General features: G+C 38.1%; 1 gene segment (V, D, J or C); it reads left to right on the forward strand.

The window, feature by feature from the left end:
* Window positions 1-1,354: 1,354 nt before the first annotated feature.
* Window positions 1,355-2,113, forward strand: LOC148120386 (immunoglobulin heavy variable 3-21-like). The segment is given in 2 exon segments: window positions 1,355-1,472; window positions 1,572-2,113. Coding segments are annotated over 2 exon segments (420 nt in total).
* Window positions 2,114-17,185: the final 15,072 nt, after the last annotated feature.

A 17,185-nucleotide genomic window follows, 5' to 3' on the forward strand; every position in this document is an offset into this window, starting at 1 on the left:
TTTTCTTTATTCTTTCTGTTTAGGATTCCTATATGAAACGTTTTCCACACAGCTACTCCCACAACTCGCAAACATGGGTCCCTACCAACCTTATACTTAGTTAAAAACTTAAAAACTGTTGCTCAGTAAGAAGTAGGATCAAGGAATTTTCAGCTTTATCTGTACCAGAGTTTTGGGGTTATACAGACAACAACAACCATTATGAGTCCATGATTGTGATATCCATGTCATATTCAGAAGAAAGAATTTCACAGCACCCCTCCCTGTGTCTCCACTCCTTACATTCTTCCCACCTCCCTTTCATCAGTTGAGCACTGGAGGAACTTAAATGGTACTGGAAATCTTATATCACACAACATATTGAAGATTGGAAAGTACATTTTCTGCCCTATAGAGAAACAGACCATGTGTTTGAGACTCTGTGTGTTTGGTATTGTAGCTTCTATTGTGTATGCTTGGAACTAGAATGAACAGGAAAAGACATCTTAAGTGAAGGACAGGAGGTAAAAAGTACAGGGTAATATGGGGGTTTTCAAAGAAAAAGTTGGATGTAGTGAGGAAATGGTCCTGAGTGGGTGAAAAGCAAAGCATGAGAATTTGGGAAAACTAAAACAAAACCTTCTGAAAATACAAAATCGATGCAGAAGTTTTATGTTTGGTTATAGACACTTATGAAATTCCCCCATTATGGTGAAAATATAAATACGCAGAAATAAAAGAGACCTAAAATAACATGAAGTCAGCCATGTGTTGCCTGTTATTGAGGTGGGAAAGGCAGAGTGGCGGATACAAAGTAAAGATAGGGAGAACTTCAGGATGCAAACAACTAAGTGCTGCAAATACAAATCTGTTTCCACTAAGAGGAAGACAGACAGAATAAGAAATGTATCTTTGCAAAAGTCCATCATACCTATAATAGTACCTCTCAGAACTGAGCAGAATTTACAAAAGTTTCAAGCGTTCCTGTCAGGATTCACCTCAGGAAGAACCCATGTCCAGCATAGGCAGAGGAACAGACAGAGCTAATATTTAGAAACACAGCTATGTGTGGAGATTTTCAATTTCACATTGACCCTAAAGACACATGACAGTGTGGAAACACAGCATTTTCCATGCATATGGGGAAAAGAGAACTAAATACAGTGTGGTGAATCCCTAAGAAGGAAAATGTGTAAACAGAGCTACATTAATGCTTCAATTTCTATAACGGTTCTCAGTGTGTATGATGTCTTACATCTGCTCTGAGTACTGCTTTCTGGCCACGTCCAACTACAGAGACTGCTATGGCAGGAAGATATGCAAATAAGACTTCTTTTGCCCATAAAAATCAGCCCTGTCCTGACCCTTCAGCTCTGGCAAAGGAGACCAGCCCTGGATTCCCAAGTCCTCCTAGTCAGTGATCAGCACGGAACACAGGCCACTCACCATGGATTTAGGGCTCATACTGGTTTTCTTTGTCCTTATTTTAAAAGGTAATTCATAAAGATGAGATACTGTGTGTTCTGTGTACATGAGAAAGAAAAAAAATTCTTCTGTGTCATTTTTTTAACCAGAATTCTTTGTGTTTACAGGTGTCCAGTGTGAAGTGCAGTTGTCAGAGTCCGGCGGAGAATTAGTGCAGCCTGGAAAGTCCCTGAAACTCTTCTGTGTGGCCTCTGGATTTGCCTTCAGTAGTTATGCAATGGACTGGGTCCGTCAGGCTCCCGGGAAGGGGTTGGAGTGGGTTGCAAGCATTGGTAATAGCATCTACTATAGCGACGCTGTGAAGGGCCGGTTCACAATCTCCAGAGACAATGCCAAGAACACTCTGTACCTGGAAATGAGCAATCTGAGGTCTGAAGACACAGCCATGTATTACTGTGCAACAGACACAGTGAGTGAATGCTACTGTGAGCTCAGACAAAAACACCGCTGTGGGGAACACGGGACCAGCAGGGGGCGCTGAGAGCACATAGAGATCTGGGTCACAGAAGAGCCTGCTCAGAGAAGAATAGAAGACTGGACTTCTCTGTGTCTACACTTTGTCTCTCCATATCACACTTTGGGATTTTTCTCTACAGATATTGTGTGTAGTAATCCTTGAATGTCCAATTATTTATTCGAATTTCTGTTTTCTGTTGTGTTGTGTGTATTTATTTATTATACTCTTTCTCCTTGTTACCCTTTGTCTACCTGAGTCTATCTCAATCTCTCTTGCTCTCACTCTTTCTCTCTCACTACCCTCCGTGTGTGTGTGTGTATGTGTGTTGACATAGGAAGCATTTCTCGAACAATCTTCCACACTTGTTTTGAGACAAATTCTATCAGTGGGCCTGGATCTCAAAGACTGGATTGTCTGATTTTCCAGATATTATCAGTGATTGTTCAGTCTCCACATACCCTCTATGGTATACCTGGTTTGCTGCCACACCCATTTCTTTTATTTTATTTTATTTTATTTTATTTTATTTTATTTTATTTTATTTTTAGCTATGGATTCTGAGTTCTGTGTTTAGAACCAACTGAAGGGTTCTTGTGTGTCAAAAACTTGATTTTCATAGCCCCGTTATAGTTGCTTTTGAAATTTAAGCTGTCCTTTACCTGAACAAAATGCAGATCATCATGCTGCTATATGTGCCCTGTCTTTTGACCTGAATCATTTCCTGAAGAAGCTGAAGAAGATTGAGACCCTAGATGTCACAGGCAGCTCAGAACCACATGTGAGTCTAGAGGACTCTATGTCATCTGTTTGTCTCCATGAGCACTGCACTACCCACACAGAAGTAAATGCCCCTAATTAAAACAGTGTATTTTTAAAGAGTTCTCATCCATTTCTGTGATTTAGCCTAATGGTCTAGTTCTTGAGTAGTTTACATAAGACCTGACTCAAATGGTAATTTGAGGTTTCAACTACAGTATTTATTATTCAATAGGAGAAGCCCCATCTTCTTCTCACTGGAGCCTCCAGCAGAGCATGACAGTCCTGGTGCTGCTCCTCTGCCTCATGACGTTTCCAACCTGGAAGTGTTTCAGGGTTTAAGGAGAGAGACCCAGGTACACCATGTATGGAATGTATGACTGATGATGATGTTCCTTGGCTCCAGGTATAGGTGTTACCTGTCCCTGGTATAGGTGAAGGAGATAGGACCTGACCTGGTTCTGCCATCACAGAACCAGACCCTGTCTCTCACCTGCACTGTCTCTGTCTTCTCATTAATCAGCTGTTATATACACTGGGTCCATCAGACTCCAAGATAAGGTCTGGAGTTAACGGAAATAATATGGTATCATGAAAACACTGCTTATAATTCAGTTCTCAAATCCTAAGTCACCATCAGCAGGGATACCTCCTACTTCCCAGTCTCCTCAAAACTGAACAATCTGAAAACAGGGGGCTCAGCCATATGTTACTTTACAGAGACACAGTGATGGAACTCTTGTGTGAACCTGTACAAAACCTTCCTACAGAGACCTTGGGATGAGCAAGTAGTACTAAGGGCCAACAGAGACTCCCCAGCACTAGCACAAATCATTTCAGATGCTGAATCAAAGCAGTTGCACAAGCCCAAGAAGGGATGTCTTCTCTGTTTCTTGGCTTGCTATGTGCATCCAAGTCATGCTTCTCATTGCACTATTCTAGAATTTAGTCTGTACTAATCTTTAATACATCTGAATATTTTTGAAGTTCGGTTTTCTACTGTAATATTTATTTTTCTATATTATTTGCAATCTCATCTGAACAAGATAAATAACATCACACAGGGAAGGCTAGTTGTGTTGTATGTACAAGGATCAATCATGAAGATACTCAGGGATCATTGAGAGTGGGATCCCTAGATTCACAACTAAGCTCCAGTTAATTCTCCAGTTAGACCAGAATTTAGGATGTCAGTAAGAGCCAAAAGATCACGTAGGAATACCTTGGTATTTAAACTTGATTTCCTCCACTCCCTCCATCATCTTCACATAAAACATGAACATTAGTTTTATCATTGTTCCTGGCTATGCTCTGGTACTTAGACCATGGAAGTAATGCATGAGACAGTAACTGAGGTTCAGGAGCCTGGCGGAGGTTTCTAGCTAACACACTGCTTAAGGTGTTCCTGAGTCTCACGTCCCTTTCTGAAAATGCTATCAAATCAAAATGTCGTTTGTAGCTCTTAGAATCTATTCTGATCTTCTAAGATTGCTAGTGAGTAATCAATTTGTTTTTGGTTAAAATAAAATACCCTACCTCTACCTTAAAACCCAAGGTATTTAAACACATTTTAAAAGTTTACAGGATTTTAATTTAATCATGTAGATATATTTCTCTCTCCATTGTTTCCTCCACAGAGTTCTTACTTACACAGATTCACTTGCAAGTAAGTTTTGTGGTCACTGCAGTGATATCGGAGTCATTGATCCTTGATCTGAATATAAGATGCTGCTGTGGGACAATGGTCTGTATCTTGTCAATTATATTTTAAATAAACGCTTATTGACCAGTAGCCATGAAGAAAGTATAGACAGGATAAGTGGACAGGAAATAGAGGTGAATCAATGGGAACAGGAAAATTCTGGGAAGAAGGAAGTCCTAGTCTGCAGTCATGACCCAGCCAAAGAAAAAGCAAGATGTGACTGCTTCGCCAAATAAGGAAACAAATGTTGTGGCTAACAGAGAAATGAAATGAATAATGAAATAATATAAGTTAAAAGAGTTAATAAGAAGTTTGAGCTAATAGAGCAATCAGTTTATACTTAATGTAGACCTTTGTGTAATTCCTTTGGTACTTAAAAACCTCGGGAACTTGGCATGACAGAAACCTCAGACATCAGAATGGTGCTCAACATGTGGACAAATGCATCCACATAAAGCCTGAGAGAGCTTGGTAAGGAATTCTAGACATAAAATAATAATAGTCAAGCATGGCTTATTGATAGCAGCACTTTCTTGGGTGGGCTTTGCTTTCTAGCAGCAAGAAATCTCATTTAAGAGAGATTTCCTGACTCACATTTAGCTGTAAAATCTTGCGGCTGTTTTAAGAAGTCCTGCCATGAAATACTTAAATGATTTTGATGAAAAGTTGACCACATGCTTTTTGGTTTTCAGCCATATATAGCAGGAAAAAACCCACACCATTTTAAATTGCAGGCTTTCTGGTCTGTCCTGCTAGTGCTAACTCTGACTCTTTCAGACAGGAGGTTAATTTACAGAGCATTTGAGTGTGGTTTTTGAGCACACTTCTGCAGTTTGCTTGCTGGCAAGGACCTTAAAACGCCATAGAGTTGTGGCATTAAAGATGGCTACAGCCAGTACCTCTGCTATGAGGCTGTAATCTCAGAAAACTAAAGAATGGGCTGAATCTAGCCATCAAAACCACAGCCTTAATCCTCTCCATATTGCTTAGCAAATTGAAGACTCATGTGGTCAGAAAAAGAGAGATATGCAGTAAAGATAGATTCAAAGACAAAAATTCTAAATAGCTTACAGTGTGTTTAAAAATATATGTAGGCGTGGGAGAGAAAAGAAAAAGGTTAAAGTCCTTAAATTAAAAAGGAAGAAAGAGAGTAGTTGAGTGTGGTGATACGCACCTTTAATCCCTATGCCTGAAAGACAGAGGTAGACAGATCTCTCTGAGTTCAAGGTGTGGAAGCACACAACATTAATCCCAGAACTGGGGAGGTAGAGACAAGAAGATCTCTGTAAGTTCAAGGATAGCCTAGTCCACAGAGAAGTTCCAGGACAAAGATATTCAGAAACCCTGTCTCAAAAAGCCAAAAATTAAAAATAAAAGAAATAGAATTTAAAATATAGCCTCCTAAAGATGGAAAACATACAGAGAATCTGGATACTGTTTGTTATTATGCTCTCTTTGAATCATTTTAATGCTGAGGAAGGAACAACAGGTGCTAAAAGGTATTTGCTTATAAATGCTGCTGAGCTATCCAAGATAGTTATTTTGAAAATACCTTAACTTCAAAATTGAAGTCAGAAGATATGCTACTTTGGAGAAGAGATTTTGCTTTTGTTTCCACAGGAAATGAGAGGCTGTGGATGAATTCTGAGTTAAGAAAAATCAGGTTTGATCAAGGAAAAACACCTGAGAAATCTCTGGTAGGAACAGATGGCCCAGATGTCTGAATTCTACATCCAGAAGAGATTCAAGATGCTACCTGAGATGATCAAGCCTCACAGGATACTCCAGTCAGGACTTGATCATACTCTAAATTTTCTTTATGTCCCCATAAGATTATCAGCACTCCTAACCATCTGGAAGTATCCTGGAATACTACAGCCACATTCCCAAAAAATGGACTATGGATATTTTCCTTAGTTTAAAAAAAAAGAGGGGAAGTGGTCCAGGAGAATTTTCTGTATTCTGTCAATCATAATTTAAATAAATGCTGTTTGTGCAATATTCAGGCAGGAAGTATAGGCAGGACAACCAGACAGGAAATAGAGGCAGGGCAATGAGTACAGGAGTATTCTGGGAAGAAGGAAGCACTTCTGCAGTCATGTTCAGACACCCAAGAAGCAGGATGTTACCTGCCCCACTGAAAAAGGTACTGAGCCATGTGGCTAACACAAATAAGAATAATGGGTTAATATAAGGTATAAGAGTTAAGAAGAAGCATAAGCTAATGGGCCAATCAGTTTACAACTCATGGAGAACTCTGTGATTTTCTTAGGGATTTACCAGCTATTGGAACTGGACAGGACAGTAACCTCCAACAAGCACTCCCATCATGTTATACACAGGTACAGGATATAATAAGTAATAGATTTTGTGCCATACACATAACACAACCCAATTCCATACAGATCTTCCAGGTCTTCTAGCACAAGGTAATGAAGAAATTAATCAATTATTAATTGGAAGCATGTTGAAGGTCTCAGAATTCCATAAGAAACATCAGGCCAATAGCAAATGTTTAAAGAAAGAGTTTTCTATTACATGGCAACAAGCTAAGGTGATTAGAAAGAGATGTTCTACTTGCTCTTTCTATAACCAAGCACCTCTACCTGCAGAGACTAACACAAAGGGTACTCAAAAGGATGAAATCTGGCAGATGAATGTGTTTCATTTTGCAGAACTTGGGAAATTAAAATATGTACACCATACCATTGACACTTATTCAGATTTTCAGTGAGCAACTACTTTGAGCTCAGAAAAGGTTGATTCAGCAATCACACATTTATTAAAAAGTTATGGCCAACATGGATATACCTGCACAAATAAAGACAGATAATGGTCCAGAATATGTCTCTAAGAAAATGAACCAGTTTTGCTTATTATACTATAGAGCATATTACATGTATAATACACAATCCTACAGGTCAGGCAGTTGTAGAAAAATTAAATCGAACTATAAAGGATATGTTAAACAAACAGAAAAGGTGGAAAATACCCCCAGGAATAGATTGCATAATGCTTTATTTATATTGAATTTTCTTAACGCTAATGAGAAAAGAACAACAGCAGCAGAGACACGCTGGTTAATAAGAAAGTCTTCTGATTTAAAACAGCCAGTGTATTTCCAGGATGTGTTGACATCACAATGGAAACCAGGTGAAGTGCTGTGTTGGAAAAGGGGTTTTGCTCTTGTTTCCACAGGAGAAGAAAAACTGTGTTTACCATAAAAATTAATAAAGATTCGGTTTAAAAAAGAGAAACCTATTGAAAAAGAGAAATGGCAGCTCATCCACAGGGGTGACAATCATACAGGTGGTAAGAAAACTTTATAAGGTTTGGGGAAGAATTCTGCTCTTGTCTTTATAGGAAAATACACATCTTCAAAAATTAAAGAGACCCTGGATGTTTGGATGCTGACTGAAGGAAAAATAACTATCCAATAAGGATCACTGAGAAAAAGGAATATGACTTGTAAGGACAAATAATCAAAACACACACATTGAAAGATAGATAGATAGATAGATAGATAGATAGATAGATAGATAGATAGATAGATAGATAGATAGATAGATAGAGCGAGCTGGTTTTGGAGTTGGGCAATGACTCTGTTCTCTAAGTCCAAGCAAGTTAATAAAATAAAAATTAAGTGTTTCGGTCTCACGTCAAGAACCATTTGGTAAAGGACAGAAAGTAGAAAGAGTTTAGAAAAAGTTTTACATTTCTTCATACCTATTTTTGTCTCTATCTTTTAATATATATGTCTGTATATGTCTATTGTTTAAATTTTCCACAATGAGCAATGAATTTTCTTGCAGTAATCTTCGAAGTTTTCTGGAAGAAAATGGAGCCACACAACTCCACCTGGTTGATATGATGTCATGATGCTGATAGTACTACTATAAGACCTGTTTTGGGTTTTTTTTACAATGTTCTGCCCAGAACTTCAAGTAAGAACCTCAGAAAAACCCTACTGAAAACTCGGAGATTATTTGGAATTATACCAGACAGTAATCTTGAAACTTATTCATCATTTTACTTTCACAAGATCCTATAGAAAGAACATCACCTCTATGACAGCTGGAAGTAATTCTAGAAGAAAACATCCCCTTTCCCGACAAAGTTTGTTCTCATGTTAGGAACATCATTTAGCAGTTGATTATAAATAGAATAGGATTTGGGATTGGAGAAAACATTCTGTAGGCTAAGGGTTCTCCTTGAAAAAAAAAGGGGGGAAATTAAATGGGATAATGGATTAGTGTGAGATTACTCAAACTAATAATAATAGTGAGTAATAGAGTTAATACTTAAAATCTATTATTTGTAGGCAAATTACATTGGTATAGATTCTTGTATATTAATACAAACTTAAATTATATTCAATATGTTCCTATTTTCATCTGTAATATTTGTATATCTAGGCAAATTTGTTTTGTCATATTGTATGCATGCATGGTTCTACTTCTGCTTAAAACATTTTTGTATGTTGATACAATTTTAGGATAAATTTATCATATTATAATGTTCATTTCAATCTCCGATCAAGATACTATTATACATTGCTTACATTGTGCATGGAGCTTTTAAATTTCACATTGATCCTAAAGAGTCATGACAGTGTGGAAACACAACATTTTTCATGCATATGGTGAAAAGGGAACTAAATACAGTGTAGTGAATTCCTAACAAGGAAAATGTGTACACAGCGCTACATTAATGCTTCAATTTCTGTAACTGTCTTCAGTGTGTATGATGTTTTATATCTGAGCTGAGTAATGCATTCTGCACAGGTCAAGCCACAGAGCCTGTTACGTCAGGAAGATATGCAAATAATCATCTTTGTGTCCATAAAATCCAGCCCTGCCCTAACCCTGCATCTTTGGCACAGGAGACAAGCCCTGGATTCCCAAGTTCTCCCAGTCAGGGTTCAGCATTGAACACAGGACACTCACCATGGATTTAGGGCACATATTTATTTCCTTTGTCCTTATTATAAAGGGTAATTCATAAAGATGAGATGCTATGTGTTGTGTGGACATGAGAAAGAGAAAAAATGTTTTCTGTGTCAGTTTTCTAAAATTAATTCTTTGTGTTTACAGGTGTACAGTGTGAGGTGCAATTGTTGGAGACTGGTGGAGGCTTGGCACAGCCTGGAAAGTTCCTGAAACTCTCCTGTGCAGCCTCTGGATTCACCTTTAGTAGTTATGCAATGTACTGGGTCCGCCAGGCCCCAGGGAATGGGCTGGAGTGGGTTGCATCCATTAGTGGTAGTGGTGGTAGCACCTACTATACTGACGCTGTGAAAGGCCGGTTCACAATCTCCAGAGACAATGCCAAGAACACTCTGTACCTGGAAATGACCAGTCTGAGGGCTGAAGATACAGCCATGTATTACTGTACAAGAGACACAGTGAGTAAATGCTACCTTGAGCTGAGACAAAAATACATATGTGGGGAACAGAGAACCAGCAGGGGGCGCTGAGAGCACTTAGAGATCTTAGTCACAGAAGATCCTGCTCAGAGAAGCATGGAAGACTGGACTTCTTTGTCTGCACTGTCTCTCCATATCACACTTAGAGATTTTCTCTGCAGGTATAGTGTGTAGTGATCCTTGAATGTCCAAATTATTATTTAAATTTCTGGTTCCAGTTGTGTTTTGTGTGTTTATTTATTATAGTTTCTCCTTGTTTCCTTTTATCTCTCTCTGTCTCCCTATCTTTGTCTATGTCACAGTCTCTATCACTCTCCCTCTTTCTCCCTCAATCTTTCTTCTGAGTTAGTAGGTTAACAGATAGCCCTGGGAACCCAGAGTTGAGAGGTGATGTCCTCATGAGCACACAGTGTTCTGCCCTCCATCCTCTGTTTGGGATCATTCACCTTGACCAGTGAAAGTGGACAGAAGAGGATGCATAAAGCTGACATTTTTAATAACCACAGAAATGGATCTTAAACCCAAAAGAATGAGTTGCCTGTAACTAATGGTATGAGTGCCATTTACCAAAGAAAGAATGAGACCATATTATGGGAATGGATGAAAAGGGATGCCTGTGCTGTGGAAATGGCAATGTGGTCCTAGTAAGACATTATAAAACTGGGGGCTTACTCAAAGAATTACACAAGATGATGTGACTCTGCAAACTTGCTTCTTGATAAGCAGAAAAAGAAGCAGAGTTGGTGTAGGAAGACAGAAAAGGAGGGAGAAGAGAAAAGAAGAGAAATACAGTAGGAGAAGAGAGAAGGTTCAAAGGAATGAAATAGGAGAGCAGATAGTGGGATGAATCAGTGTAATCACGGTGCATTATTAATGAGCATGGCTATTTGTTCTTAAGTAGAATGAATGACAAAGGTGGGAAAAGAATATTTTCAAATATCATATGAAGTTAATATGATATTTATTTATCTGCATTTGTATGTATTTTGGGGAGGGGGAAAGATTGTCTCCATTGCTGTATATCTGTCTATGTGTATATGTCTGAGTATCTATGTGCTTGCTTCGGTGATGCATACTTTCGCATCATCTATAAATATTTTACATTACAGAGATTACCATAACATCATCACCACAGAAACCTGCTCTGAGATCTGGTGAGCAGCATCACCGGGATTCAAGGCTTGACTTTAGGCTCTGGGCCTCCATTACCCTGAGTAAGCCTCTGAAGACATTCCAGTTCCCATTCTTCCTTAAGGTCCCAGTGATTCCCAAAGTATCACAGGCAGAAAACAGCTCAAGAGGACCTGTCTACGTCTTTTCAATGTATGACAGACACTATTACTCATATGTGCAGTCTGCTCTTAGTTTTCTTTTCATTAAGGTGTGTGGTGGTGAACATGAGTAGTGAGATTCCAGTACAATCTGTGGTTCAACTACACAGTAGTCATGAAAAGGTAATGGAGTTCAGATTGAGAATAAGAGTCACCGACTGAAGGTGCAGTTTCCATACTTCTCCTTGTTATCTTCCTTCTATTTTCATTGTTTGTTTGATAAATTTATGCTCAGTAAGTTTATCATTTTGGGTTTTTGTTGTTGTTGTTGTCGTTGTTTTTGTGTATTTGAGATAGGGTTTCTCTTTAGCTTTGCAGCCTGTCCTGGAACTAGCTTTTATACACCACGCTGGCATCAAATTCACAGAGATCTGCCTGCCTCTGCCTCCCAAGTGCTGTGATTAAAGACATGTGCCACCACTGCCTGTCCATAAATTGATTTTTTACAGAATCACTTATAACTGCTGAGTGTCAAGAAAGAAGAATTTGTGGACTGCTGTTTATTTTAGTAGTGCATAAATGCAGTCATCAAAAAATATTTTCTGTGGGAAAATGTGATGTTTTAAAAGATTGAGCTAGACTTGTATCTCTGTGGTAGAGTGCTTTCTCACCATGTAAAATGTCTGAAGTTTATTAACCAAACTCACTTAAAAAAAGGGGGGGGGAGTGGGAGGGTGTTGGGAGTAGGGGCGAAAATGGAAACTTTTATATTTTAATAAAAAAAAAGGAATTAAGCTTTTAGAAAAATATCGTTTCTTGCTTTCATGATCTTAAATGAGCCACTCTCATGGGTGGGAATGGAATGGAAGTCTCCAGAGTAGGAAATACAGTTGGAAAATTGGAGAGAGTGAATAAGTCTACAGGAGCACATCTCTTGGGTTGCATATCAAGCAGTTCATTCAAGGTGTGCAAGATCCATGACACAGGTTTAAATAAATAGAAATTGTAAATCCCATGGGATAAAGACAATGGCTGTAAATTCTAATTGGCTAGACTCTGTGTGTATAGTACATGGTTTTCACACATGTTTGGAGGCTAGAGTTGAATTTGCATATGTTCACCAGTTGATTTTTATCTTAGTTCTGAAGAAGGATATACAATGAATCTGGGACACAAATATGCAGATAGAATCTTTGGATGGCAACACTTACAGTACTTACGCTCCAGGCACAAGGTCTCCAGTGATGGGACTATAGGACAAATCATAACACCCAGCTTCTAAGCAAAGAGTTATGAATCAAGCAAAGATACTAATACTGGGAGGCAGGCACTGTACCACTGAGCCAACTCTTGAGCCTTGAATTTTATCACTACGCATTGATAAATGAAATGTAATCTGTCAAATCAAATATGTGTATTGTATAATAATTTTAATTAATACTATTTAATATTGTTTTTTAATATTAATAACTTTTAGAAGATAAAATGTATTGTCAATTATGGATTTTGAAACCATTGACTGTCTATCTAGACATGAATACCTCATGTGCAAACCCTTATGTGTCCCCTTAAAACTCTGAATTTTTGTGGAAGTCTGGAATTGCAGAGATGGGCAGGATCTGCAATGAAGAAAGGAAAGAAATAATTACCAGAATATATTGTATTGAAATTTTAAGAAAATAAATTCATTAATTTTTGAAAACACTGCATTTGATGCTTGGGCATGGTGAAACATAGTCTTAATCCATTCAGTAGGGAGACAGAAAGAAAACTTTCTCTCATAGCTTGGTCTATGAAGAAAGTCCAGGCCACCTAGATGACCCTATCAAAAAAGAAGAAAGACATCCCCTCTACCTGTATATGGGAGAGTGTTTCTGATTGTGGATGTGTAGGATGGGTATGGGACTGTATCTGGAAGTGGGAATCTTATTCTCTCTATATGTGTCTCTGTCTGTATTTGTTGGAATGTGTGGCTATATCTGGAAGGGCGACTCTGTGTATGGCTGAGGATGAAGTTGGACAGCCTGTCATGTCCCCTACTTCCCTAATTTCATGAGAATAATTTTCAATTGTCTTACCTTGTTATCTTTAAATGTGATCAATACTATGAACAAAACCAACATGGGAATGAAAGGGTTTCTGTCATGTTAATGTTCACAATCCATCATGAGGAAAATCAGGACATGTAAAGGTGGGAACTGAATCAGAAACTCTGAATTACCAGCTTGGTCTCTATGGCTGTTCAGTCTGCTTCCTTATACAAACCAGAAACACCTTCTCATGGATGGTATCTTTAACATCAGCATTGGCGCTCCCACATCAGTCATTAAACAAGAAATCAGCTACCACAGTTTTGTCTGAAGACTAAAATGATGGAGACATATTTTTCCAGCTCAGCTTCTTTCTTCCCTGATGACTCTACTTTGTATTATGTGACAAAATTCTAACCACAACAAAAGGGGAGACTGGTATTGTCATGATAACATGGCCCATTAAATGAGTGTCATATGTTTCCCACATAAGAAAAAACAATGAGTAATGAACCATTTAAGAATAAGGATCCACCATTCAAAATGAAGATAATTATAATTAAAGTGTGATTTTACCACCAGCTCATTCCTTTTACAAATGACTTTGCCTTAGTGATTTTATTCTAGACAGATTCCCAGAAAAAAGAAGCTTGGTAATCAAGGGAGTACTGAATACAGATACAAACTATCTCTGCCATGACCAAAGTAAAAAAAAATACCTGAATAAATCAACCTATACCAAGTTCCCAAGGCAATATCATAAATGTTTCACTATCTTTGTGATAATCCTCCCCCATTTTTGTAACCACAATGAAAATAACAGACAAACCCAAGATGAGATATGCTAAACATGTCTGAAAAATGCTTTTCTAACTTCCTGAACATCTTGAACAAGAACACAGCACTCATAGTCTTGGTTCCCCATCAGTATTTACAAGGATGACCGACTTACCTAGGTAAAGGTCTAGCTCCATCACTGCCACTCACAGTAAACGTATTATGCACAACAAACTAAGGGACAGAAAATGTAGAGTACCCACACATAGGAAATGTGGATGTTCTCCAGGATCTGACAAGGCGAGTTGGTAAGAGCTCCTAATTTCCCTTCCCTGGTGATTTACATTATCAAGACATGGGAGAAAGTCCTGCAGTCCATTGTCCTCTATGGTTATCCTCACCACAAGGCAAACCGTTCCCACTGTTCAAGGATGTCTTCCTTCCATGTCTTCTCATCACTCTGCCTTCTTATTACTTCAGATCATATAACGCTCAAGCCTGGCTGGGTTATTATGAACTGTTAACTTTCTCATCTCTCACCAATGTAATAATCATAAAACCTGGGTTCTTATGTGATACAACTTGAGGTCAGAGAAAGTGAGAAATAAAAATACAAAGAAATGCAGACTGCTGTAAATAAAGATGTTCAATGAAAAGTGCCCATGTCTGGTGTTCCTAATTAGGAAAGTGAATAGTCTAAGCCTAATAAGACAGGATCCAAGTCAGTCAATTGTGTTTTTGTTTTATCCCAGATGAACACATGGGATCTCACATACTAAGTGTTTGTAATCATAAGTTATATAATAAATGAGGGATAAGAATAAGATGTCTCTACTGACACCAAAATAATTAATTCTAAGTTTTCATAAGTATGATTTCTGACCACTATGAGCCCAAATTCCTTCCTAAATCCAATTTATGAATTTTCAGAGACATTCAAATTCATCAAATTATTGATACCTTGTTCTACCATCATTGATTCAATGTGGAGTCACAATAAACATTCCCATACTTTTCCTGGCAGGTCTGTGCAGTATGACTCATAAAAAAATTGATAATAAGGGATTAGAAACGCAGACAGAACCAGGAAAATTGATTGTTCATTCAAGGTCTGTGAAGAATTGTGTTAGGATTTTGATGGGGATTACATTGAATCTATTAATTGCTTTTGGTATGATTGACATTTTTATTAAGTTGATCCTACCTATCCAAGACCACGGGAGACCTTTCCACTTTCTAATATCTTTTTCAACTTCTTTTTTCAAAGACTTAAAACTCTTGTCAAATGGGTCTTTCACTTCTTTGGTTAGTTTTAACCTAAGAGATTTTATGTCATTTATGGCTCTTGTAAAGCATGAAGTTTCTCTGACTTCTTTCTTAGCTTCTTTATCATGTGTATTTAGGAGGTTTAATGATTTTTTGAGTTGATGTTGTATACTGCCAACTTTACTGAATGTTTTTATCAGTTAAAATAGTTCCTTTGTAGAGTTTTTGTGGTTCTTAAGAACAATATACATAGATCTATCTAAAATGGGGAAAAAGACAAGATTGCCTAACAAAATTAGGAGCATAGGAATAGGGGAAAATGGAGAGTGAAAGAGGGAGAGGAAAGAAGGTGAGGGGGAGGAGAATGTGGAGGAACAGGATAGATGAGATCGAGGAAGGACAGAGATGAGAGCAATGAAAGAGATATTCTGATTGAGGGAGTCATTCAAGGCTAGCAAAAACCGTGGCACTAGAGAAATTCCCATGAATCCATAAGAACGTGCCCAAGAGCAATAGAGGAGTGTGTGCCCAAAATGGTCTTGCCTGTAGTCAGAATATCTTAAATATTACCATTGAACCTTCATCCAGCAATTAAAAGTAACAGAGGCAGAAACCTGAAGCAGAGCACTGGGCTGAGCTAACAAAGTGTAGGCGGAGGGCCTGATGTTCGTCCCGGCTGCCCCACAACTTAGCCCTGAAATAACCACACAGAAACTGTATTAATTAAATCATTGCTTGTCCCATTAGCTCTAACTTCTTATTGGCTAACTCTTATATCTTAGTTTAACCCATTTCTATTAATCTGTGTGTTACCATGTGGTTATGACTTACAGGTTAAATTTCAGGAGCATGTCTTACTCTGGTGGTAGATCCATGGCATATCCCTGACTCTGCTTTCTTCCCCCCAGAATTCATTTTTATATTCCCCGCCTACCTAAGTTCTACCCAATCAACAGGCCAGGGCAGTTCCTTTACTCATTAACCAATGAAAGGTGCACAAGGACAGAAGGACCTCCCATACCACCAAGGTACAGTTGTAGAGTGGGAGGAGTAAGGATATAAGCAAAGAGGTCAAGACCATGATGGGTCTACCCACTGAAATAGGTTACCTGTGCTAATGGGTGCTCACCATCTCAAGTTAGACTGAGAAGGAACCAGCATAGGTCCAAATTAGTCCCTTCAATGTGACAGTTGTATGGCAGGGCCAGACAATTGGACCAATATCAGTGGCATCAGGATTTATCCTTACACCTCATACTGGCTTTTTGAAAAGCTATTCTCTGTGTATGGGTAACCTGGTCAGCCTAGATATAGTAGGGGGTGGGTCTTAGAACTTCCCAAAGCAATGTGCCATGAATTCTCTGAGCAGCTGATTGGGGTCATGTGGGGGAATAAATGGAAAGGATGGGAGGACAAGGAGAGAGTAGAAACTGAAATTGGTATGTAAAATGAAAGCAGATAGTTTTTTTTTCTTTTTTTCTTTAAAAAAAAGATGCTGGTTATACTTCACTGCAGTTAGCAATACTTATTAAAAAGATACTTGCAAAATGAATCCAAGAACATATCAGAAAAAATCATCCACCATGACCATGTAGGTTTTATCCCAAATTTGCTGGGATGATTCAACATACAAAAAAAATCTGTCAAGGTAAACTACTATATGAACAAAATGAAAAATAAAATATGATAATCTCAGCATACTCTGAAAAAGACTGTAACAAAATATGACATCCCTTTATCATAAAAGTCTTGGAGAGATCAGAATATTCAGAAACGTTTTAACATAAGTTTTTTAATTTTTTCTCGGTTTATGTGGAAAAAAAGATCCATTTCAAGTTAGTATCTTCAATCTGCATTAAGATTCCAATAGGGGTGGTAATGCCTCTGGCAGTTACTTTATTGTAAAGGATTGTTTTGGCTATCCTGGGTTTCTTGTTTTTCAATATAAAGATGAGTATCATTCTTTCAAGGTCTGTGAAGAATTGTGTTGGGATTTTGATAGGGATTGCCTTTGGTAAGACTGCCATTTTTACTATG

This window comes from Myodes glareolus, chromosome 11 (assembly GCF_982192425.1).
Source record: "Myodes glareolus chromosome 11, mMyoGla1.1, whole genome shotgun sequence".
In the NCBI taxonomy this organism is placed as follows: Eukaryota; Metazoa; Chordata; class Mammalia; order Rodentia; family Cricetidae; genus Myodes; species Myodes glareolus.